This window comes from Hyaena hyaena, unplaced genomic scaffold (assembly GCF_003009895.1).
Source record: "Hyaena hyaena isolate Hyena2069 unplaced genomic scaffold, ASM300989v1 scaffold_50, whole genome shotgun sequence".
In the NCBI taxonomy this organism is placed as follows: domain Eukaryota; kingdom Metazoa; phylum Chordata; class Mammalia; order Carnivora; family Hyaenidae; genus Hyaena; species Hyaena hyaena.
In genome coordinates, this window is record NW_024080682.1 from 1295961 (window position 1) to 1320257 (window position 24297).

Here is a 24297-nt window from a genome sequence, read left to right on the forward strand (position 1 = left end):
GCGATTAGAAAGACAACAGAAATTAACTTGCTATTTCCTCTCCTAAAGCAGAAAGGCTGAGGTAGATCAAATAAAATGACGAGTTCGTTGACAAAGCCAAAACAAACATTTTTTTCAGTTTTGGAGAAAAACTAAAACTTGTTCCACACACGCATACACCTCTCATTGGATCATAAAACAGACACTAGACAAATATAGACATATATACCTGAATGATCAACTGATTTTGCAAGGTCATCTGAAATTATTCCAAGAATGTCATCATCTGTGTTTAAGACTTCAGAAATATCAGCTAAGGGGTCACCAGTCGTACCTAAGCATAGCAAGTATATTTTTAAAGTCTCGATATTGTCCTACACATACATTCTAAAACACCCTCACTCGTTCAACCACTCACTAAATATCTAGACTACACAGACGCTAAGTGCTAGAATCATAAAAAGTTAAGATTATTACTTTTAAAATAAGGAAGTTTTCAAAGAAAACATACACCAATGTTTTGAATAACAAAACATTAAAAATTAAGACGATTTTTTGTTTTGCAACTAATGTATATTAATAAAATAAAATTTAAAATAAAGACCAATAAAATAAAGGCAATAAAAGTGAAACAGAATGCTATAACGAAACAAAAAATGCATTAAGAAAGCAGCACCTCTAAAAGTGACATTAGAAAATAAAACACAGAAGATAAATAAAATATGAAAGTCAAACACATTATTTAGAAATTCCTTGTGAAGTATAAAGTAGGTACCATCTAGTTAGATGCCTACTTCCAACTTTCATCTTAATACTGATTAAGCATTCACTTATTTATCCAAACAATGTCAGCACCCACAGAATTGTGTCGATGGATTATGTTAAAAGGCATCATTCCAGCCACTGGGAATTCAGACTAAGCAAAACAATGTGCATGCCTACTTTGTTTACTTTCACAGAGGAAGTTAGTAAATAAATGATATCAGTATAAATGCTATGAAGAGAACAAGAAGGAAAAAGGATTAAGAATAAGATGTGGAGATGATAAAGTATTAGCTACAGTAGTCAGGGAAGAACTTTTAAAGGACATGACCAAGGATAACTATACATGGACTAAGGGAGGAATATGCACAAAGGTGGAGAGAGCACTCCAGGCAGAGGGACAAGCAGGTGGAAAGGCTGGAGCAGGAGAGGTGTTGCCAAGTGTGGTCAGGGCGGGGACTGTAGTAATGAAGAGAAGGAGAGGCAGGAAATGAAAAAGGCAGCGACATGAGATAATGTATGGTTTATAAGTCATGGTGAAGACTGAGCTGTATAGTCCACATTAGAAAGCAGAATGGGAAGCTGGTGGAAGGCTGATAGCTAGCAGGTCACAGGACGCGGAAAGTGCAGGCTGCTGGGGGGGGGGAGGAGGGGCGGGGAGGGTAAGCCCCGGAAGTCTAGATGAGAAGTGTGATGCAGGCACCGGAGCTGCAGGGAGAGCGGAGGTAAGACATGGCTGACTTTGGGCTACATCTCAAAGGCAGAGGCAAGTTTGTGGATGTCATCAGGTGTGCGGTGTGAGATAATAAAGAGTGGAGGAGGACTCCAAAGATCTCTAGACACGTCAGGAAGACAAGTGATTAGCTTTAATAATTACATCAGTCATTTAAGTTAAGGCACATCTGGATGTTTTCATCCACATCAACTGTGTTTTTATTTTAAAAGGGGGGGAAGGGACATAAAATACTGTTAAGATTCTAGATCAAATATCCCTATAAGACAGAGTCTTGTCCCGCTAAACATACACTTGTCAAATAGAATACATTAGATTATAATCTTTCAAACTGAAAACTCATGTAAATTAAATGTCCAAATATTTGTGAAGTGTTTAGAGAAATAAACTTACTTCAACCGTGTCTTCTCTAGACATTTGAAGGAAAATTCAAATGGATCATTCTTTTAGGGATTGTGCGCACACACGCGCGCGCGTGTTAAACCAATGGAATCCTACTACATAAATTACAACTAACATTTTTCTAACACCGTATTTTAAAAGTTCACCCTACTTGACGAAAGGTATTTTCTATCCTACCAACACACCATTAGAACTGATGGAACAGACTACGTTGAATGAAATCCAAGAAACCGCTACTAGGAAGTTGCTTATTAGAAAGTCAAGAGTCGTCCAACTGCAGAGAACAGCCATGGAGTCTGGGTTCTGGAGTGGGTGCTACTCCAGTCCCCCATACTGCAGCTTCATCACCAAACCATTCTCAGCAGCTTCGTGAATTTATCCATGTTTTTTTCCTGCCACAATATGCCTCTGCCCAACATCCTTTCTCTTTCTCATAAAAACTCAAGTGCCAGCAACTTCTATCTAAATGGAATTTCACAGTAAGATACCCTTTGAAGGACCCGCAGGTCTTTCACTGCGTATTACGTTAACAATACACAGACACGGGTAAGAGCAGGTAGGTCCTGAAAACAACAGGATTAAAATGATCAGCCAAGATGAAACAGGTAAAAAGCATGGCCTTCAGATCACTCCTTTAACTCCCCATTGCTAATCATAAGGAAGACGGGACGTCCCGTATGTGTCCAAGGGGGCTGGTAAGATTGCTTCCAATCATTTCAAGAAGTTAAAATAAAGGCCTGCATGTCAACCAGGGTAATGCCAGGTAAATGGAGCTGTAACTACTTAATATACACAAAGTCATCTTTCAGTAAAAGGTTGCCTTAAAATTACTTTCCAAATTGAGTTTATAAAATTTGCTGAGTAAAAAATATAATCAATGGCAAAAAGGACGTTTGTCAGAAAACCATTAATTTATAACTAATAGGTACAAAATCTAGAAGTGGGGAAAAATTCTGTGATTACAGCTCCTACATACTGAACCACTTAAACTCCTAGACCCTTGCTGACATTAATAGTACTTTATGTTACTTCTCATACCTTTTTCTGCTTCTAAATAGTCCCCATATTCACTCAACCTAGGGGAACGGTTCTCAGTGCAGGGGACATTTGGCAACATTTCTGATCATCACAAGATCATGGGGACAGAGTTGCTAAGTGTCCCATGGGACATCACAAGGCCACCCTCCAACAAAAACTTCTCCAGCCCAGACTGTCAGGACAAGATATTCTACCGTATTAACACAGTCTGTCAGCCAGTTCCCAGACAACAGCATTCTTTTGTTTCCCTCTTTTGAATTTCTTTGGGCTATGTAATTAACAAAAATCTACCTCACTTAAGTCGAAGACAGTTACATTTATTACTCAATTATGGGAAAATCACGCCTCTGTACACTATCCGCAGCATGCTATAAACTGAGTATTTTTCTTTGCAACTCTTGATTTTGGTGGAGTTACACAGATAAATTTGCCAAATCTTCTAGACCTGCCCACTTAAAATAGCTGCATTTACTAAATGCAAATTATACTTCAGTGAGGCTGATTTTTAAAATGTCTATGAGGCCAAACTAAAGCATTTCAAAGGTTCGATTACAAGGAATATGAACGTCACAGGATAAAGAACACATCTGCAAATGATTCCACATACCGTGAGTTCCAGGTTTTGCTGGAGTTGAGGATGAACTAAGTAGTGGATCTAAGGAAGGATCCAAGAAATTTGTGTTCATGTTTGTTTTATATGAAAGTTGAGCCATATCTTCGGATAGATTATCTAAACTTAGCTTGTTTTGTCTACTTGTATCTAGAAGATCTTTTCCAAAGAAAGCTTCCTAGATAAAGATAAGCACATATGAAAATGATTTAGTTATAAAATTCTAAGTTAACAGGTAATTCTGTTTTTGACAAGAAGGCAGAAATAACACCAAAACTTGGTATTCAAGAATACAGAAACTGAACAGAGAAATATATGAATATAGAAATAACCTGTCAATTCTTTTATATAGATTTCCCCTCTTTATAAACAATTTTTTGTAGGTTTACTAGAGATAAAATTATGCACATAAAACCACACAAGTGTGTCGAATGTTTCTAGGAGATGCAATATAATAATCCAATAATTCCAAGAGATTGGGCTATAATTTAAAAATTGATAAATTTATAATACTATTGGCACCTTAATTCATAAGAAAAACTAAAGCTTCTTGAATATTATTTAATATTTATAGATTACTTGCAGAAAATAGCACAAGGCTTTGATCTATAGCTTTAATATTTACATACTTCAGGTAGATTTAGTAACCTCATATTGACTCACATAACCACATTAAGGACTTAACATGTTATAAATCTTAAAGAGGGTTTTTACACTCATGTGAAACATACTATGTGCACAAAATTTACTGCTATTAAAGGCTTTTGGCTTTTTATTCACTTACTCATATTAACATTTCTCCATTTCAATATACTTTCACTACCCTAGAGACTAGTGTTTCAAGCTGTGTTCCTTACAACACAAGGACCTCTCCAAAACTTCTCAAGGATCAATAAAGAGGACAAAAGGAAGCCCTTGGAACCCCACCCACACACACTTCACTTCAACCCAACAATTCTGCTTTAGTCTATTTTCTGTAAGGTGGTCTGTGTGGAAAGGGGATCCTTTCTAGAGGCCCATTTTGTAGAAGCTCAACATTTAATACACACTTGCCAAAGATACACAGAAAAGGCTCACTGTAGCATTACTTATAATACTACAGGAGAAAACAGCTTCAATTTGTCAAAAGGCACAGGGCCAAATAAATTACAGACACACAAACTATAAAACACATCAACATTTTAAAAGGACACAGAGCTATGCTATCAAAAAAAGCTCTGAAATACAGTATTAAAAGGAAACAAATTGAGTGATATGTCCAACAAAATATAAAATACAAACCAAGAATACTTTCACTCACAATTTAATAATAAATTATTTAGGAAGTTCTGAAAGAATAAACAACAAACTGTTAACAATGCTAACTTCTGAAAAAGGTATGGGGAAGGAGCTATATGTGAAATCTGGTCAAGGTGATGATATATTTGAAATTTTCACTTTTTTTTTTAAAAGAACAAGCTGTTTCAGTATAAAAAGAAATTTGAGGGGTGCCTGGGGGGCTCAGTCGGTTAAACGTCCGACTTCAGGTGAGGTTATAGTCTCATGGTTCGTGAGTTTCAGCCCCGCATTGGGCTCTGTGCTGAGAGCTTAGAGCCTGAAGCCTGTTTCAGATTCCGTGTCTCCCTCCATCTCTTCTCTCTCTCTGGCCCTCCCTCGCTCAGCCTCTCTCTTAAAAATAAAGATTAAAAAAAATTTTTTTTAATTCTGAAAATAAGCATGGTTTGTTTCTTACACGAGTGATACTTTTATCATTAGGAAAAATGTTGAAGAGTAGAGCATCTTAAAATTTAGAAATCATTTATTTCATGCCTTTGGTATAACATCTGAGATCATGATTAGCAAGAATTTTTTTTAATGACTCATGAAGATTTCAGTGCTATTTATCAAAAACTGTAATATTCTTATTATTTTGATGGTTTTTTATTAACTTTATATAAAGAATGGCTCCACATGGTTTCTAACTTGATAATGTGACTCCAAGAACCAAATGGAGATTTTAAATCTACTACGGGCGCTCCTAAGGTCACAGGAACAGCACTAGGAGACCACATAAATATTTCTCTACTCTGTCTTGACACTGTTATGATTAATAAAGAAAAACTGGAAAAGTGGCTACCGAATCCCTGTGGCCTTCATCACCATGTGCTTCCCCAGTCAGTGGGGGAAGCCAGAGCTGCTGCCACAAAATGTCCAAGAAACAGCATCATTACAGTGGCTTCCTCCATATCGCTTCCCACCCCCCCAAAAAACCCCAAAACCCAGTTAGGTACTGCCGATGCACATCAGAGGAAACAATCCGGCTCACAAGATGAAGATTACAGCAGTTAATCAGGCAACCAGACCCACTGCTTGTAAAGGCTCTTTCCCACTGTATGAAGTTTTCCTATGTTTTCCACCGTATGGTCAGTTTCCTATTTTCATACACCAGGTAAAGAAGGCTTCCTAGATACAGATTACACTTTACAGAAGAATTGGTAAGAGGAGGGAGGGGTGGAGAAACATGCTATCTACTCGATGTTCTCAACAAAGGATTATTAAAAGGGAGTGGGAAGGGACTGGGAGACAGCAAAAAGAATGCCATTAAAGATAATCTAAACAATAAAGGTGGGGAGTATTTTCTGACCAATAAAATTACTATCGTGTGCTTAAAAAAAGTTACAGTTAGGTATTTGAAGAGAATATGGGAAAAACAAACATGTATTAAAGACTAACAACACGTGTGGCACAAGTACTTTCCACAGAGAATTCTTAATCAGTCTCTCAGCATTTCTGGGCACACAGGCATTGACCAGAATGAGATCACAGAGCTAACCAGCAGCAGAGCACTATTCAAACCCAGGACTCCAACCTTAAAGGCTCAACTCTAAAATGGACACTGCCCCGGGGGTGCCTGGGTGGCTCGGTCGGTTATGCATCTGATTTAGGCTCAGGTCATGATCTCACAGTTCATGAGTTCCAGTCCTCCAATGGGCTCTCTGCTGTCAGTGGAGAGCCCTTTTAGGAGATCTTCTGGCCCCACCGCCCCCACTCCCAACCCCGCACTCACTCTCGCTTGTGCTCTCTCTCTCTCTTGTGCTCTCTCTCTCTCTCTCTCTCTCAAATGGACACTGTCCCTGTAGATTAGTTGTCTAATAAACACTTACACTCATATATTATATCATACACTATATACTATGCTTACAAGTTTATTAAACTCAAAAGACTTTCTATTCAAATGAGTATGTGATTTTTACACTTCTCATTAAAAAAATAAAACTGAAAAAACTGGGTATTAGTGGAGATGAAATGTACTTTTAAAACCAGCTAAACTGTTAAGAGCCAAGTGGAAAATTAAGGTAAGAAACTAAATTCAATTCAAGCCATAACGAGGTTATTTATGTAGCCCATTACTGTGTGGGAGGAACAGATCAGAGGAACACTCACACACACAGGGACATTAGGACGGACCCTCAAGGACCATCTTCTGTGCCAATCCTACTCTCACACCTGAGGACAGAGAGGCCCACGAGGGAGGAGTCCCTGTTCAGGAACCGCTATCTGCCAGAGGCAGAGCTGCATGGTGAACTCAGTCCTGTCTCTAACACAGGGAGGGCCCTTTCCAGAAAATCTCATGGCCTGGAGCTCTTCTGTGACTTGACGCTTACACAATAAACTAGACAGGTTTGTGTTTTCATGGAGCCTACACCTAGCAAAGAATGTCTTCACATGAGGGATGTTTCTCTGATGTACATTTCAGAAAACAAAACAAAACAAAATTCTACTTAATACTTTGGATCACTGACCTCTGAAAGTGGTAAACAATTATTAAAAGCTCTAACTGTGGCTACTAAAATCCCACCTTGATTCATTCAGTGTAATTACTCTAACCCGTACTGGCCAAGGGAACTGTCCAGAGGACGTGGGTTTGGGGAGAACACATGTGCCACTGGTTTGGAAGAATGAGCTCTCCCCCACTTCAAAGTGTCCTTGTATGTCTTATGAAACACTTAGAAGTGAAAACCTGGGATAAAAACTTTGAAAGTATCATAAGCTTTGATACTTTATGAAAAGTATCAAAGCACAAAAAAGTAAATGTTAATTTCTATGGGCTTCTGAAAGGTAAACTGGCGTTTAAAATCAATAATTAAGAACAAAACGAGTAAAACAGTAACAAAAATAATAAAACTATTTTTCAAAACTCAATACATTACATTTCTTTTGTTAATAAACTACATAATATAATGTAAAGCAAAATATTACTTGTAAATAGGCAGGGAAGGTTTCTTCAAGCTTATTTTTCCTTTTTCGGTATCTCTTCTTTATTTTTTCAGTGTTTTCAGTAACAGAAACAGCTTCATCAACTAGTGTATCTGGTAAATGCTCACTCCAGCCTGAAACAACAGTCACATTTATAAACATGCGGGATTCAAGTTTTTCAGACAGATGCACCCAAAGTAACTTTACAGCTAACCATCATCTACACAGATCCATATAAACCAACAAGCTTCTTTTTTCTCTCCAGTTTTATTGAGATGTGATTGACATACAATACTGTGGAAGTTTAATGTGTACAGCATGACTTGACAAACAGGCTCTTTCACAAAAAGATGTCAAAGCAAGTTTATTAGTAACATTTGGGCATCATAAAAAATTCATTGCACGTCTATTTAGTATCAGTATATGTTTATTTTTGTCTCTCGAGTATTTCCTTACTTGCAGAGCAGCAAATTATTTCCTTTACCATCGACAGTCTGTTAAAAACTAAAATAATGAAAGCACCAATGCTTAGGAGTATGGGGAAATGGTATGCACATGCTACTAAAGGCAACTTAGCAGGGACAGCCTCTCTGTAGAGCTTACTGGGCAGATCCAACAAAAGTCTTTTTGAAAATGTGTGTTCTTCAATCCAGCAATTCCAAGTTCAGGGATTTATTGCAAACTGAGTTTTTGTAGTATATGTTATAATAATATACCACCACTACACACACGCCCATAAATATGCTATGAATGTTCAGTCTTCAATCAGAGAAATGGAACTAAAACAAAATTTTGATCTATGAAATTAGCAAAGAAGAAAGTACACGACTTAAAGCAGTTAAGAGAGCAGTCAGGTGACACCCTCACAGTCCCACGACAAACAGCACATCCCTTCTAAGTACCAGTGTGGGCACTTCTATTGTCAGAGTACGTAGGGGGACTGACTTCCGAAAACAACTACAAATGATGGGTAAAAAAATTTTCGAACAATCTTTTTAAATGTACCAGTAATCTACCAGAAAATAAAGAATCCTCAAAGACTAAAAATTAAGGTGAAACAGGAACTACAGAAAGAAAGAAGCAAAGAACTAGGTAAAGCTTTCTGAGATTCTGCTAACATGCAGTGACCTCGAGCTCTGGTTTTCAGATCCTCCTGAGGAATGGGGGACTAGAAGACAATGTTCAAGGCCTTACTCCCTCCCTCAAGGGCAAGGTGATTAACTACAGGTTAATTATAAGGTAAGAACCTGAAGGACTCCATGCTCAAGAAAGACATCCTCCCAATCCCCTCCTCCCCAACACAGCACTCTGCTCCCCCCCCCCCCCCCCCCAACAGCCAAGCCAACTGCCTGTCACCTTGTCATGGAATTTGGTGCTGGGCAGAAAGACAAAAAGGGAAAATCTTCCTGGAGAGTTCATAAATTCAATATAACCCGAATGCGTAAGAAATCTGAATTTATAGGACACAGGTGGACCAAAAACCTTCAAGGTAAGAATTTAAGCTCAACTCTTTAGCTAAAGAAGTACTGGGGTGGCAGCACATCACGATCCTGGTGACGAAAGATGCAGACATGCTGCAAGAAGCTGCCTGCAATTCAGTCCTCCAAGTTCACAGAATGTTCTAAAGAATATGAACCCACAGTAAAAATAAATAAACAAACAGTAATCTATGGCATGTATGCACGTATCTACGTCACAGGGTAAACAGTGGAATGAGGCACAAGGAAGAAGGGCAGGAGAGACGCCCCTAGAATCACACGTGCGCACGGCGTTAATACTCAGGCTCCACGTCACTCAGGCACGTAAGGAAGTAACAGAGGACGGACTAGGAGTGCGCTATACAGAGACGCCAGAAAGCGCTAAGACCCTGAAAAGCCAATTCAGAAAGGGAAACAAGGGGTTATAAAATAAAAACTCAATGAACCGCTCTGGGTACCACACGTGAAGGGATAAAACACTAACCTAAAAGACCTGAAATTAGATGGCAGAAGAGAGCTGGAAAACACAAAACCAGGCTCACTGAACAGGTCACATTTCTGTGGGCTTGTGATAGTCATGTTATAGTCATATTGTTAGAGTCATATTAGGAACCCCTTTAAAACCGTCTGGTGTTTCCTTTTAAGATCGCAATTTGTAATTTTCGTTAATTCACAGGTCAAAACCCCACCTCATAATAATGGAAGAACTCCAATCAGAGCACATGCTGAAACATCTCTTTTGTTCACATCCTACAGAAAACATTTAAAATACATAAAGCACACAGGCTGTGGCCATGCCGACAGTGTTCCTCAGAACCAATTCTCAAGCTGTAACTTAATGATTTAGCATTCTTTGAAGATCTAAGTGAAGATGACAGAATATTAATTGGAAGACATATTTCTAAAACATTATACAGTTTGGTTAAAAACCGTTGGAGTACCGTGTCACTTTCAACAAAATAAAGTTTCCAATTTTATACCAAGTAGCGAAGAGAGGTGAAGAAAAGGCCTTTTGTGAGATGATCAGGAAACCCCTGGTTTAACTAAGTGATTCAGTCCCTAAACTGTTTATATTTAACTCAAGGAAAAAAACCTTGTTTATTAGAAAATCTCAGAGGAATATACTCTATTGGATTTAAATCTTTTTCTTTATCAAACCACATTTCTGTGTTACAGGCATGAGCTCCCCAGGCACTCCCAACTATGGATCAATAAGAAGCAATATGGTTGTGACTGCTTTTCCACAGGATGGTTCTTTTTCATAGAGAGAGCAAGAAAAGGGAGTTAAATCAAACAAAATCAGGACCATACCATCATCTCTGTTAGGTAACTGCTCAGATATAGAGCCTGAGGAATCTTTCCTGATGACAGATCTTTTCGTTTTTCCTTGCCCAGTTCGACTTCTTTGCCGTACCATAAATCCACCAATACCTAGCCAAAAAAGAAATTGGGAAACCTTGTAAATAACTGATTTCTCTCTGTATTTTCACAGTGAGGTGAGTGATACTGCTTAAATGATGAGGCATTTCACAAATATTGGCTAATTTAAATAAACTTTTCTTACACAAGTGTTTGAAATAAGCAAATTACAATAAGCTACTACTGTTACCTTATCACTAACCAAACAAGTATAAAAATAACATTATTAGAGTACAGAAAGACTGCATGCATTTCTTCTTCTAAACAGCGTCAGAGTAAATGTTACAGTAAATTATACTTGTTTAGCAAATATTAGTAACTCAAATATCATCATTCAAATTATTAGTACATTTGCTAGGGAGAATGGATACAAGATATAAACAAAACTAGATGATCCAAACAAAATCAGGGTGACTTCAGGGGGTAATGTGTCTAGTTAAGGCCCATGGACATGAGACACATACAGCTCTAGAGTTATAAGCACAAACTCTAATTCTGGTTACTCTGACTTTGGGAAAGTTACCTAACTTTTAAGTGTTTCCAGTTCCCTCAGTGGTAAAACAGGGATGGCGTCTAGCACCTCCTCATACGTCTATTATAAGGATTAAATAACGTGACAGAGATAAAGCCCACAGACTAGAGCCTGACACACAGTCAAAAGTAAGGCTATCCCACTTTGTGATCTAATGGGTCCCTCAGTCACAGGGATGACCTTCATGAAAGGCAGTCAGAGAAAAAAATAATCAATTTAAGCTCCTAGGAGGAGTTTTTAGTGTCTTAAAAAGTACGTGTAGTAATTAGCCTCCTACTAGGGAAAAATGAAATGGTTTTCATGCAGTGACTTGGACGAAGCTAATTTACGTCCTTATTTTAGATGTGACCCATCATCTATAAGGAAGGTTACCTTCTTAAGGTCTTGCAAAATACATATGACAGTGAGACAGTTTTTCCTTGCACATCAAAAGGTATTTAGAACACTCATCAATAAAATATAAGCAGTTAGAAGATTAAAGACTGAATTGATTCCACTTACTGTCTCATTGATTGGTAAATAGACATTAATAAAGTGTCTAAAGAAAGCCCACAAGTTCTGCATTGTAACCGTTTCAGTAATTTTTTCCAATAAGGCAAATAAAATTTTATAAGCAAGAGAGCCTTTCCTTCCACCTCTGAGGCAGGGAGGAAATCAGACAGAATGTAATCAGTCCTTTATCAACTGGTCTATAAATTTAGGAAGCCTAAGAACTCTCATCTCGCCCTCACATTGTACACTTACTGGTTCCTACACAAACACTGAAATAAGTTTTAAAAACGTAAATAGTATGTATGAATGCTGAAAATTAAGAGAATTACGCAAGTACACATCAGAGAAAAAATATACAAATGGTTTTAAAGGTCCAAGTATAAATAAATAGGATGACATTGGGATAAGGAATTAAAATAATAATTTTTCGTGACGTAGTCACATACTCGACCTAAGGAATTTGCCACCTAAAATGTATATTCAAACAGTTCAGTTCAATGGAGTTTTTGTATGGAGAGTTAAGGAGCTGTATTTCATCTTGTTCATTTAATTATAACTGGAGCCCTCAATACTGTATTTTTTCTTAAATTAACAAAGTGTTGATTACATGAAAACGCCTAGATGATACCTGGTCTGTATGGTTTCCTTTTTCTCTTTTTTACACCATCTGCTCCTTCCGTCCCCTTCGTTTCCTCATCCACGGCTTCCCGCTCAGGACTAGATTCTGATTTCCCATCACAGTCCACAAGTTCTCCTTCTGGACAAAAGACAAATATACAGATCCATTTGGAAAAAATCTATCAAATACATAATTCCAGTGTAATAGGAAATAGAAGGCGAAGGGGCCGCTGAGCGGTTCTAACTGTGCATCCAGTAAAAAAAATGTACAAAACCATGGAAGAGGCCCCAAATGCTTGTAGTGCTCACGCTGCTTAATGCGGTTTTCAGGAAATGAAACAGAAGCTTCAGGGAAGGGGAAGCACAGAGAATGCTCCAAAAGACAAAAGTCAGTTTGCACTTAAGAAAATCTTCCCTTTGCTTTCAATTCCATCTTCAGGCTCAGGACCCCAAGACTGTCTCTGTAGCCTAGAACTCTCTTCTGAGCTCCAACTACAGCTGTAATGGAGTAACACCTATTTACCAAAAACTCTCCATCCAACACTGATGACAGGGGAGAGAGGGACACTTCTCACTACTTATCCTTAATTCTTTTTCAGTTTTTAACCACGTGACTGTATCAGTTTTCCACAAATAAATTTTTTTTTTAAATATTTTTATTTATTTCTAGGAGAGAGACAGCGTGAGCAGGAGAGGGTCAGAGAGAGAGGGAGACACAGACTCTAAAATAGGCTCCAGGCTCTTAGCTGGCAGTCAGCACAGAGCCCGACGCGGGGCTCGAACCCACGAACCGTGAGATCATGACCTAAGCGAAAGTCGGACGCTTAACCGACTAAGCCACCCAGGCGCCCCATTAAATTTTTAAAAGTTAAGAGAATTAGTGGCAACATTACAGGCAGTAATAACGTATCCACCTGCTGCCTCTCTCCACCCGCCCCCCCTACCCCCACATCTTACTACCATTTCCAGCTCCACTCTACCCCTACCCCTTGCCTGCTGGATCCTAAACTCAACCTGAGGCCCACACCTGCAGACATCCATCCCCTCACACTGGACTATACTGGGGCATCGTGTTCCCACTGTAGAGACACAACATAGTGTTTCGGTTTTCTTTGGATTTCGGTGTATGTGTGTGTGCGTGCGTGTGCGTGGGCACACAATAACAAGGTTTCCAGATCCTAGTAAGTGAATTAGAAAAAGGTTTGCCTCTGTTGCACAAGGAATTTGTTTCTGATGTGCTAAGATGACTGCTCATGACTTATTTTCCTGAGGAGCCAACAGCTGACAAAAGCTACGAGAAGGCGCTGTGACGTGTGACAACGTTCCAGGAGGGTCACGGGAGGTGTGTGGACTCTGTGGGCTCCTGTGGACCTAGGATGTACATCCATGTGATCTCAGGTAGAACATCACTTTCAAGTGACCCAATCTGGAAGCCACAACCTGAAGCCACACCCATCATTTCCCTGAACGCTGCCCTACACAACAGGAGTGGAAGGGAAAACCTTCTCAGGCGTTTTTCTTGTGGTTCTGCCACATTTTTAAAGGTTTTACAATCTCCTACTCCGGGAACTAACGTATACTCTCAAGATATCTTTTCAAATTCTATGAAATGTAGCATTTCCCAGATTTAAGTAACTATGGAACCATTTTTCAGATTTTCCACTGTCCTTAGAAACTAGATTTCTTGGGGCGCCTGGGTGGCTTAGTCGGTTAAGCGTCTGACTTTCGCTTGGGTCATGATCTCGCGGTTCGTGGGTTCGAGCCCCGCGTCGGGCTCTGTGCTGACTGCCAGCTCGGAGCCTGGAGCCTGTTTCAGTCTGTGACTCCCTCTCTCTCTGACCCTCCCCTGCTCACGCTGTCTCTCTCTCCCAGAAATAAATAAAACATTAAAAAAAAATTAAAAAAAAAAAAAAAAGAAAAGAAACTAGATTTCTTCACTGCATGCTGGTAGATGGTAATCTGAATAATTCCTTCAGGATATATAGACTATTGCTTCACAAGCCCCAAAACTGTAAAATCAAATTTTCTGATTAACAGAATTTGAACATCAGTTATACAGAAGCATCAGGAAGTTTTTTCCCCCAACCACACACACCCTACTGCACAGAAAATGTGAGGGCTAACTGATAAAAGACACACGGATACTAAGCCACAATTCTCTCTCACCTGCACAAATTCGGCACCTTCCTAACTGATGTAGGCACCACAGCTCTTGGGCCTAAGAGTCTATTCACATTACAACTGGGTGTTCCATTTAAAATATGAGTAAGATTAAACCAAGATTCTCTCAGAAACCTCCAATTACACAAATTCCTTGAACACTGCCTTATGATCCTGTGTGACCTATGCAGTCTTGCTTCCTCTCTCCTTTATGACTTTTTTTTTTAATTTAAATTGAAGTTAGTTTACAGTGTAGTATTGGATTCGAGTAGAACCCAGTGATTGATCACTACATAAAACACCCAGTGCTCATCCCAAAAGTGCCCTCCTTATTATGTGTCACCCATTTAACTCGCCTTCCACACACCTCTCTTCCATCAACTCTCAGTTTGTTCTCTGTGGTTAAGTGTCTCCTATGGTTTGCCTCCGTTTTTATCTTCTTTTTCCTTCCCTTCCCGTGTTCATGTTGTTTCTTAAAGTCCACATGAGTGAAATCATATGTCTTTCTCTGACTTATTTCACATAACATTATACACTCTACTTCCATCCACATTGTTGCAAAGGCAAGATTTCATTCTGTTTCATCAAGTGGTATTCCATCGTATATATACCACATCATCTTTATCCATTCATCAGTTGATGGACATTTGGGCTCTTTCCATACTTTGGCTATTGTTGATAGCACTATTATAAACATTGGGGTACATGTGTCTCTTCACATCAGCATTTTTGTATCCTTTAGATAAATACCTAATAGTGCAATGGCCGGGTCACAGGGTAGTTCTACTTTTAACTTTCTAAGGACTCTCCACACTGTTTCCCAGAGCGGCCGCACCAGTGTGCATTCCCACCTGCAGTGCAAGAGATCCTTTCTCCACATCCTCGGCAGCGTCTGTTGTGTCCTGAGTTCTTCATGTCGGCCCTTCTGACAGGTGTTAGGTGGTATCTCAATGTGATTCTGATTTGTTTCTCTGATGAGTGATGTTGAGTATCTTTTTCATGTGTCTGTTGGCCATCTGGATGTCTTTTCTTGAAAAGTGTCTATTCTTGTCTTCTGCCCATTTCTTCACTGGATTCTTTGATTTTTCAGTGTTGAGTTTGTTAAGTTCTTTATAGATTTTTGGATACTGACCCTTTATCTGATATGTCATTTGCAATTACCTTCTCTCATTCTGTGAGTTGCCTTTTAATTTTACTGATTATTTCCTCGGCCATGCAGAAGCTTTTTATCTTGATGAAATCCCAATAGTTCATTGCTTTTGTTTCCCTTACCTCCAGTGATGGGTCAAGTAAGAAGTTGCTGTGGCCAATGTCAAAGAGGCTACTGCCTATTTTCTCCTCTAGGATTTTCATGGCTTCCTGTCTCACATTAGGTCTTTCATCCATTTTGCATTTATTTTTGTGTATGGTGTAAGAAAGTGGTTCAGGTTCATTCTTTTGCATGTCACTGTCCAGTTTCCATTTCTGGGTTCTCTATTCTGTTGCATTGGTCTATGTGCCTGTTTTGTGCCAATGCCATAAACGGTCTCGGTGATTATAGATTTGTAATATAACTAGAATTCTGATGTCACCACCTCCTACTATCGCCTTTCTGCACTACTGGACACACTAGTCTTCATGACATTCCTCAAACTAGGAATGCTAGGCACACTCCTACCCTCGGCCTGTGCAATAGCTTTCTAGCTATTTGGGATGCTCTTCCCTCAGGTAATCAAGTGGCTCACTCACCTCTTTAAAGTCTGTCCTCAAATACTGCTTTCAGTGCCCGTGATGCCTCACACAGCCATATGCACTACCGATTCTTCTTATTCCACTGCTAGCTTTCTACAGTACTCGCCAAACACATTATAATAACTCGTTTATTAGGAGATACACACATACATATGCACTTATTTATTTTGTAAGTAGGCTCCACACCCGTCAGAGCCCAACGCAGGGCTTGAACCAATCCAAGGATCAAGACCCGAGCTGAGGGGTGCCTGGGTGGCTTGGTCAGTTCAGCATCTGACTTTGGCTCAGATCATGATCTTGTGGTTAGTGAGGTTTAGCCCAACACCAGGCTCTATGCTGACAGCTCAGAGCCTGGAGCCTGCTTGGGATTGGGTGTCTCCTTCTCTCTCTCTGCCCCTCTCCCCTCTCTCTCTCTCTCTCAAAAATAAACATTAAAATAAATTTTAAAAAAACCTAAGCTGAGATCAAGAGTCAGAAACTTAACTGACTGAGCCACCCAGGTGCCCCTATGTTACATATGCTAAAATAATCATTTCTCCTAATATTAAAAAGTGAGTTTCAGGAGTGGAGAATTCCAATTGCTTTGTACACTGACATGACTTCCAACATCCAGCACAGAGTAGGCATTCAGAAAATACTGTTGCATATAACACGGTATGATGGAAGAAAAGTAATTATTACTTTATCTCTCAGCTGAAAAGAAATAAGCAATCAAAACAGAAACAAGCCTGTGGTGATTTTCTTCAGAGATCAGCAAAAATATAACTCCTATTGAATTTCACACTACTAAAGTTATTTTGTCATCTCAAGGATTCTGCTAGAAAATCCTTGATATCTAATGGGATAAAAAAACATTCATACACAGAGAAGTTTATGATCAATGTCTGTGAACATAAATTTACACTTGAACAGTAATAATGGTTTTTCCACGTAGAAACACACAGATCAAGTTCTACTTTAACTCAGCCATGGTATCTGAGCTCACAGCATCTGAGGCTCAAGCTGCTACCTCGCAAACCAAAGTCATGCCCTCTGAATTTTCCCATGCGTGATCCTCAGAGATACGGTGTTCTGGTAGATTTCTATAACGTAAGACAGTCTGCCCTAAAGGACATGTGAAAGGAAGAGAATCTGAAAAGCCCTAGAAAAGAGCTCACTTAGAAAGACCAAGGATCACAGGAAACGTTACCTAAGTCAGTAGAATTTACCCTAAGATAAAACATATGTATTTTAAAAGATATTTTATGTACTTTACTTCTTGTGAACATAGTCAAGGGAAAATAAATTAGTTATTACCTCGACTGTCATCCATTTCTCCATCCCTTGAGTGCTCTGATTGGATGTCTGGAGGGGTCTGAAGGACAGCCACGCTATTCTGATTTATAATCTTCAACTTCAACTTTGGTTTGGACCGTTTTCTTCGGGGGACTGTAACTGTGAGGCTCTGTAACTGCGTCATCCCTGATTCAGTCAGACACACACCATCCTGGGTGTATGTCTTGGGTGGATCTAAAATTACAATATCCCATGGACACAAGTTAAAACTCTCACGTTAGTTTTTACTGGTGAGTTGATTACTGTACCAGAACACTCATGTGAAGGGGATGTGACTACTATAAAGCAATTATCTATGAAATGCGCAAATAATAATTAACAGTACTCAATTAAAACCAAAAATAATTGGTTGGACTTCTTTGGATTTTAAGCAGAGAGGTTACAAGTTTTTAAAAAAAAAAAAAATCTTCCTGGCATTTTTTCTCATTTATCAAAATAAGGACTTAGAAAGAAAGCACTGAATCTGTAAACAATCCTGCAGCTTTTCAATGATGACCCTTTTCCTGGAATATCTTTTCAGACTACAAGATGAGGCTCAGTTTACTTAAGAGAAACAACAACACTAGGGAAGCCCATGTAGAAAGCCAAGTATCAATAATAATCACTGACAGGGAGAGGCAGTAAGTAGTAGGCATCCTGCACAGTTTTTAATGTACCAAATCGCTACTCATCACAACAATTTCTATACTATTCAAATGTTTTAGTATCTGATATCAAATAGTATTAGAAAAAAGAACAATAGTTTAAAACTATTCTATTAGATCCCTCTCTAGCTGATCCATTACAGAAAAAAATAAGAGACTGAATTAATTCTAAAAGCAAAAAACCCCGTCTGCTACCTAGAACTTACTTTCTCCTAATTCATTACTAGGCACAGTAATAGATGAATGAAAGCAAGGCAAGTACGGAGCTGGTGATCACTGTAAGAGTGGTCACTTCACTGCCCCTTGGCTGAGATTCAGAAACAGCATCATACGTAAGCTGGAGGAGACGAACACTTTATATGTATCAATTATAGGAATGAAGCACAACATGAGGGCATTCGGTTTGAACACTCCTATGGTAAAGGCACGGAACATGTGGCAAGGCGGTGACATAAATAAGGAAGCATTTACATGCTTTGTGCAGAGGACAATCATGCGTGGCATTTCAGACTTTACCTAGCTCTTTCACTTTTGTGACGATCTGTGCTACCAGTGAGGATTCGCAGCAGTCTGAGGAAGGCACTGAAAGGAAAAAAACAATTTGCGTCATTTCTTTAGGAAAAGTAGAGTATATTTAAAGACTTACATATAATTAAATTTTCTATTCCTTTACCCATTTTACTGAATAAATACTTAAACACTAAACAGAATTAAAGGCTGTCTCTAAAAACAAGGAAAAGTAGTAAAGGAAACACACACCATGGAGGGAAAAATGGCCAAGACAAGAAGCAACACACTGGATTTCTACACATCGCTCCTAACTACACAAATAACTGTTTCACAAAAAGAAGAAAAAGAAAGTTAAGGACAGCAAGGCGCCAGTGCGTTGTAGGAGCAGAGAGCCACTGTTCACGCTGTGCTCTTACCATTTGACGTAGGCATATAGGGTCTGCACAGGCTACAATCAAAACCAATGTCGGCGACATTTTCCACTTCCTCCTCAGAATTTAAGTTCTGACAAACTGCATGCATCCATCTAAAAATAAAAAGACCATATTTGTACATATTAAGAAAGGAAGGAAGGAAGGAAGGAAGGAATGAAGGAAGGAAGGAAGGAAGGAAGGAAGAAAAGCGAAAGAAAGAAAAGTGGAAGAAAGAAAAGAAGCGAAAGAAAGAGAAAGAAATACACAGAAAATGGCATCCTTTTAAAAACAACCTCAGGAGGGGCGCCTGGGTGGCTTAGTCGGTTAAGCGTCCGACTTTCGCTTAGGTCATGATCTCGCGGTTCGTGGGTTCGAGCCCCGCGTCGGGCTCTGTGCTGACTGCCAGCTCAGAGCCTGGAGCCTGTTTCACAGTCTGTGTCTCCCTCTCTCTCTGACCCTCCCCTGCTCATACTGTCTCTCTCTCCTAGAAATAAATAAAAATATTGAAAAAAAAAAAAGAAAACAACCACAGGAGGGGACAGCTGCCACATTTAAAACCCTAAGCCTCACGTGCTGCTCCCACCCTGCCCATGTGGCCCTATCTCCTAACCATGTCCACAGACCCACACAGAGGTCTAGAGCTGAGAATAAGGAAAAGGAATGAGACCAAATACTGGGAAGGAAGCAAAAGCACAGTATATGAGGAAGATGGCATAACTGTTTCCTGATCATATACCAAAGAGAGCGGAGAGAGAAGGAACCTAGCCAGGGCAAGCATGAAGGAACTCAGAAGACTGCAGACGGTGTGGTGTGTGTCGGCTCCGTGCGACGCATCCCCTGTGGGTAGACACGGCTCCTGTGTTTGAGGCTGACTGTTAACTGGGAACAAAAGCAGTTATCTTGCCTTTGAATACAGAATTAGTGAGCAGAGTACTGAGAATCCTGTATTACTGATGAAATAATACTAATATTACATGTACAGTGCTTAACTATTAACAGAGCACAATAACATACCACTGAAACCAAAGAAAGCACTCTTGATTTTGAAGCTGTACACATACTACTTACAGAGGGTGGGAGCTGGTACCCAGTATCTAGACATTTACTATCTAGAGCTTTAAGGAAAAAAAAGAAGTAGTTTAAGGGAAATAAAATCTGTTAGCTCATTTGTAGAATCTAATAAAAGATTCAGAAACCCTCCACAGTAAAATGCATATATGCAGGCAATAATTCTGCATCTTACTTCAAGGGATTCATAAACCCTTAAAAGCTCTAAGTAAAAATCTTAGTCTGGAGTTGCGGATACAGAACAGGAAACTTCTGTAAGTTTCTAGCTGACAGAAAATCTGGAAAGCAAAAAACGGTCTTGGTTCTTAAATTTAAGACAGAAGAAAGTTGTTTTCTAATTTCCTTTTGCTACATTTAAAAGAGAAAAGCTTGTGAAAGATTTAAAAAAATGTAAAAAGCAGCAGGATACCTGTCACATTGTCTACACTGCAGAATAAGATCTTCTTCTCGATAGTTCCGACAGCAGATGGGGCAGGAAGACAGGCTTGCACAGGGAGCGCACTGTGTGTAGTTGTTCTGCCACTCACACCTCAGGCCTGCAGATGTCGCCCCACAGTGCCGGCACCAAACACACCTGCAACCCAGTACCCCCCGACAAGGCTCCAGTTTATTTACTTAGTTACTACCATTTAGGAGGGTATACAAATACGGAATAGGAGGAAATCATTTAATGCGTGTCTGAAAAGTTTTCTTAGTGGCATGGCATCTATCGTAATAAGCATGTATTATGCACTTAAGTGGATGTGGCTACTTTAAAAAAAACTGGTGTGAAACTGACAAATAGATCGAGAAGATGTGGTTTATCTATACAACGGAATCCTACATGGCAATGAGAAAGAATGAAAACTGGCCATATGTAGCAACGTGGATGGAACTTGTGGGTGTTATGCTGAGCGAACTAAGTCAGGCAGAGAAGGAGAGATATCATGTCTTCACTCATAAGTGAAACAGGAGAAACTTAACAAAGGAGGGGGAGGGGAAGGAAAAAAAAAATAGTTAGGGAGAGGAAGGAAGGGAGGCAAACCATGAGAGACTCTTGAATACTGAGAACAGACTGAGGGCTGATGGGCATGGAGGAGGGCACTTGTGAGGTGAGCACTGGGTGTTATATGGAAACCAGGTTGACAATAAACTCTGAAAAAAATACATATATAACATACATAAAAATTTTTAAAAATAAAAAACTGATGTGGAGACATTCTGCACTTGAAAGGCTGCAGAGGGAAAGGAAAACCCTAAAGTACCATTTGCACTTCCAGCCTCCTTTGGGCACTGTCTGCAGAGGAGGGTCGAGGCAGTAGGTATGGTAGCTTATGTCACAGTCATCACACAGCAGGAGTCTTCCAGGGTCAGTGGCCTTCCCACAGGCCTCACACACAGTGCACTCAAGGCACCTCCAACCTTTGCTAAGAACCACTTTCGTGATCTATAAAAGACACAATCAATTGCAGTGATTTACACATGGACATACACCTCATTTTGCACAATCATATACGCAAATTCATGAATATTGGTGCTTATGTCCCAAAAAACAAAGAGGCAAACAAGTAGCATGTGCAAGCACCAGCAGCGGCCTGGCCCCAGGGTGAGCACATCACGTGCTTTCCCAAGTCCACCTGCTAGACAGAACAACAGAAAGCAGTACATATTTTAATAACTTTTTTTAGACCACATAAATACCTGGTGCTGGGGATTTGATGTCCACCTTATACACATGGTGACTAGATGTTGAAGAAATCAAGTAACTTGCCCCTTAACTGTTAATATAGGTTTTGAAAACGTACTGGCATAGTTTCCATCTGTGGCATTTCATGAATCATACTTCCAAAACTTGTATACATTGCAAAAGGATTTGTATATTAAAAACAATATTTAGGGGAAACTGGGTGGCTCACTCGGTTAAGTGTACAACTCTTGATTTTGCCTCAGGTCATGACCTTACAGTTCGTGGGATTAAGTCCCATGCATTGGGCTCTGTGCTGAGCATGGAGCCTGCTTGGGATTCTGTCTCCCCCTCACTCTCTGGCTCTACCCTGACTTGCGTGCATGTGTGTGCGTACTCTCTCCCACTACCTCTCTCTCTCTCTCTCTCTCAAAATAAACAAACTTAAAACAAAAAAGTCAAGATTTAAAAACCTATTCTCCTCCGGCACAGGGCCTAAGTTAGCAGCAAAGTTTGAAAATCATGACCTGAAGTTGGACACTTAACCAACTGAGCCACCCAGGCACCCCTAAAATCTCCATACTTCTGATGAAAGCTCTCAAAAAACTACAATCTAAAGACAGGACCACAAAGTACTTGTGTTATAATGAAAATAGCAAGCAATCAAAATACAGAATAAAAATTCAGATCATTAGGAATAAGGAGGTCTGAAAGCTACCTGTATGGAAAATAAGAGCTAAGTAAAGAATAACTATCAAAATCGCATCAAATTGTCCAATTCTGGATGCTACAACAGAGTAATAGTTTCCAATTCTACAGAAATATAATTTTCAAGATACAATTCTCAACCAAGTAAACAAGCAATTAAGTGTGAAAGCAGAAAACGTTTCAGGGGTACAAAGACTCAAACTTCAGCTTCCAAATACCTCTTTGAACAGAGCTACTGAGAGAGATGAGGGACAAAATTAGGGTTACACCAAGAACAAGGAAGACATGGGATGCAGAAAACTGTGAACCCAACAAAGGACATCAATCAGTTCAGAGAACAGATGAGGAGAGAGAAAAGGGGAGTGCGGGTAAGGGCTATGACTTTTTTCCAGAAAAACAGTTACTTGCCAAAATAATTTGCCTTTACCTACTGTGGAAGCATGATCATAACTAACAACAAAAACTAATGCAGAATCATGAATTATTATTTTCTTCCTGCTATTAAAAACTCCATGAAAGACGAAGCTGTATTACACGTTTTCATGTTTTTACTTATTGTAGAGACAGAGTGTGAGCAGAAGAGCGGCAGAAAGAGAGGGAGACACAGAATCTGAAGCAGGCCCCAGGCTCTAGGCTGTCAGCACAGAGCCCGACGCAGGGCTGGAACTCACCAGCAGTGAGATCACGACCTGAGCCAAAGTCGGTGTAGTACACTTTTTAGATCTCCAGTGAACATGTTTCTTAACTCAATACAGTAAAAACAACTACAACACTGGGAGGATGCTGGGGAGTATAGGGGGTAGATCTTAAGAGCTAAATCAGCATTTAACTATTCACAGCAGAAAGTCAACAAAATCTAACATAGATACAGCAGAAGCACCAGCATATTATTTAGAACTATCGAAGAAACCACGAGGAGGACCTGCAAAGACGAAAAGTGGCTGCCTGGAGGCAAGGACTCAAATGTGGAGGCAGAGTAGGACAGGGGCCAGCCAGTCATCAAAAGGCTGTGAAAGCTATTTGATTTATAAGCATGTATATTCACTACTGTTATTAGCCTACTGATTCTTTTAAATTAGTCACAGATCATCAAGTTACAATATATTATTTACCCAAATGGAGAAAAAAGCTCCAGGCAGGAAGAACAGGGTGGCTTAGAGCAGTAACCAGGAAACTTTTTTTGGTAAAGGGTCAGATGTAAATAAACTTTGTGGGCCATGTGGTCTGTAAACTACACAATGGTGCCACTGCAGCGTGAAGCCCACAACAGATGTATGTAAATGAGAGAACGTGGCTGTATTTTTTTTTTTTAATTTTTTTAAATGTTTTATTTATTTCTGAGAGACAGACAGACAGACAGTGTGAGCAGGGGAGGGGCAGAGAGAGAGGGAGACACATAATCTGAAGCAGGCTCCAGGCTCTGAGCTGTCAGCACAGAGCCCGACGCGGGGCTCGAACCCACAAACCGTGGTGTCATGACCTGAGCCGAAGTCGGACGCCCAACCGACTGAGCCACCCAGGCGCCCCATCAATAAAATTTCCTTTATAATAACAGGCAGCGGGCCACAAGCGGCCTGTGCGATATAACTGACCAACCCCTGTCTTGGAACAACAGTAAGATAAAGCGGGAGACAGATCCAAGCTACTCAACAGCAAAAACTTTGAATATATATCTTCATTCCTGTACATTTCCCCGTCTCACAGACACCTCCCCTGTGGCCCTTTACAGCCAAATTCTTAAGCTGCTCGCCTCTGCTCTGTCTTCT

At 39.8% G+C, this 24297-nt stretch overlaps 1 protein-coding gene across 9 annotated transcripts in view; it reads right to left on the minus strand.

The window, feature by feature from the left end:
- The window catches only part of KMT2C (lysine methyltransferase 2C), a 288474-nt gene that overhangs the window by 54883 nt on the left and 209294 nt on the right, over positions 1 to 24297 (minus strand). For 8 of the 9 annotated variants that reach the window (XM_039230732.1, XM_039230739.1, XM_039230733.1 and 5 more), the window contains exons 19-28: positions 21405 to 21586; positions 20570 to 20734; positions 19096 to 19205; positions 18686 to 18751; positions 17487 to 17699; positions 12310 to 12438; positions 10550 to 10669; positions 7764 to 7894; positions 3522 to 3702; positions 209 to 313 (exon numbers count right to left, since the gene is read on the minus strand). In XM_039230732.1, coding sequence (XP_039086663.1) covers positions 209 to 313; positions 3522 to 3702; positions 7764 to 7894; positions 10550 to 10669; positions 12310 to 12438; positions 17487 to 17699; positions 18686 to 18751; positions 19096 to 19205; positions 20570 to 20734; positions 21405 to 21586 — 1402 coding nt within the window. The remainder of the gene's footprint in view (positions 1 to 208; positions 314 to 3521; positions 3703 to 7763; positions 7895 to 10549; positions 10670 to 12309; positions 12439 to 17486; positions 17700 to 18685; positions 18752 to 19095; positions 19206 to 20569; positions 20735 to 21404; positions 21587 to 24297) is intronic. The other variant, XM_039230740.1, reaches the window with a different exon arrangement.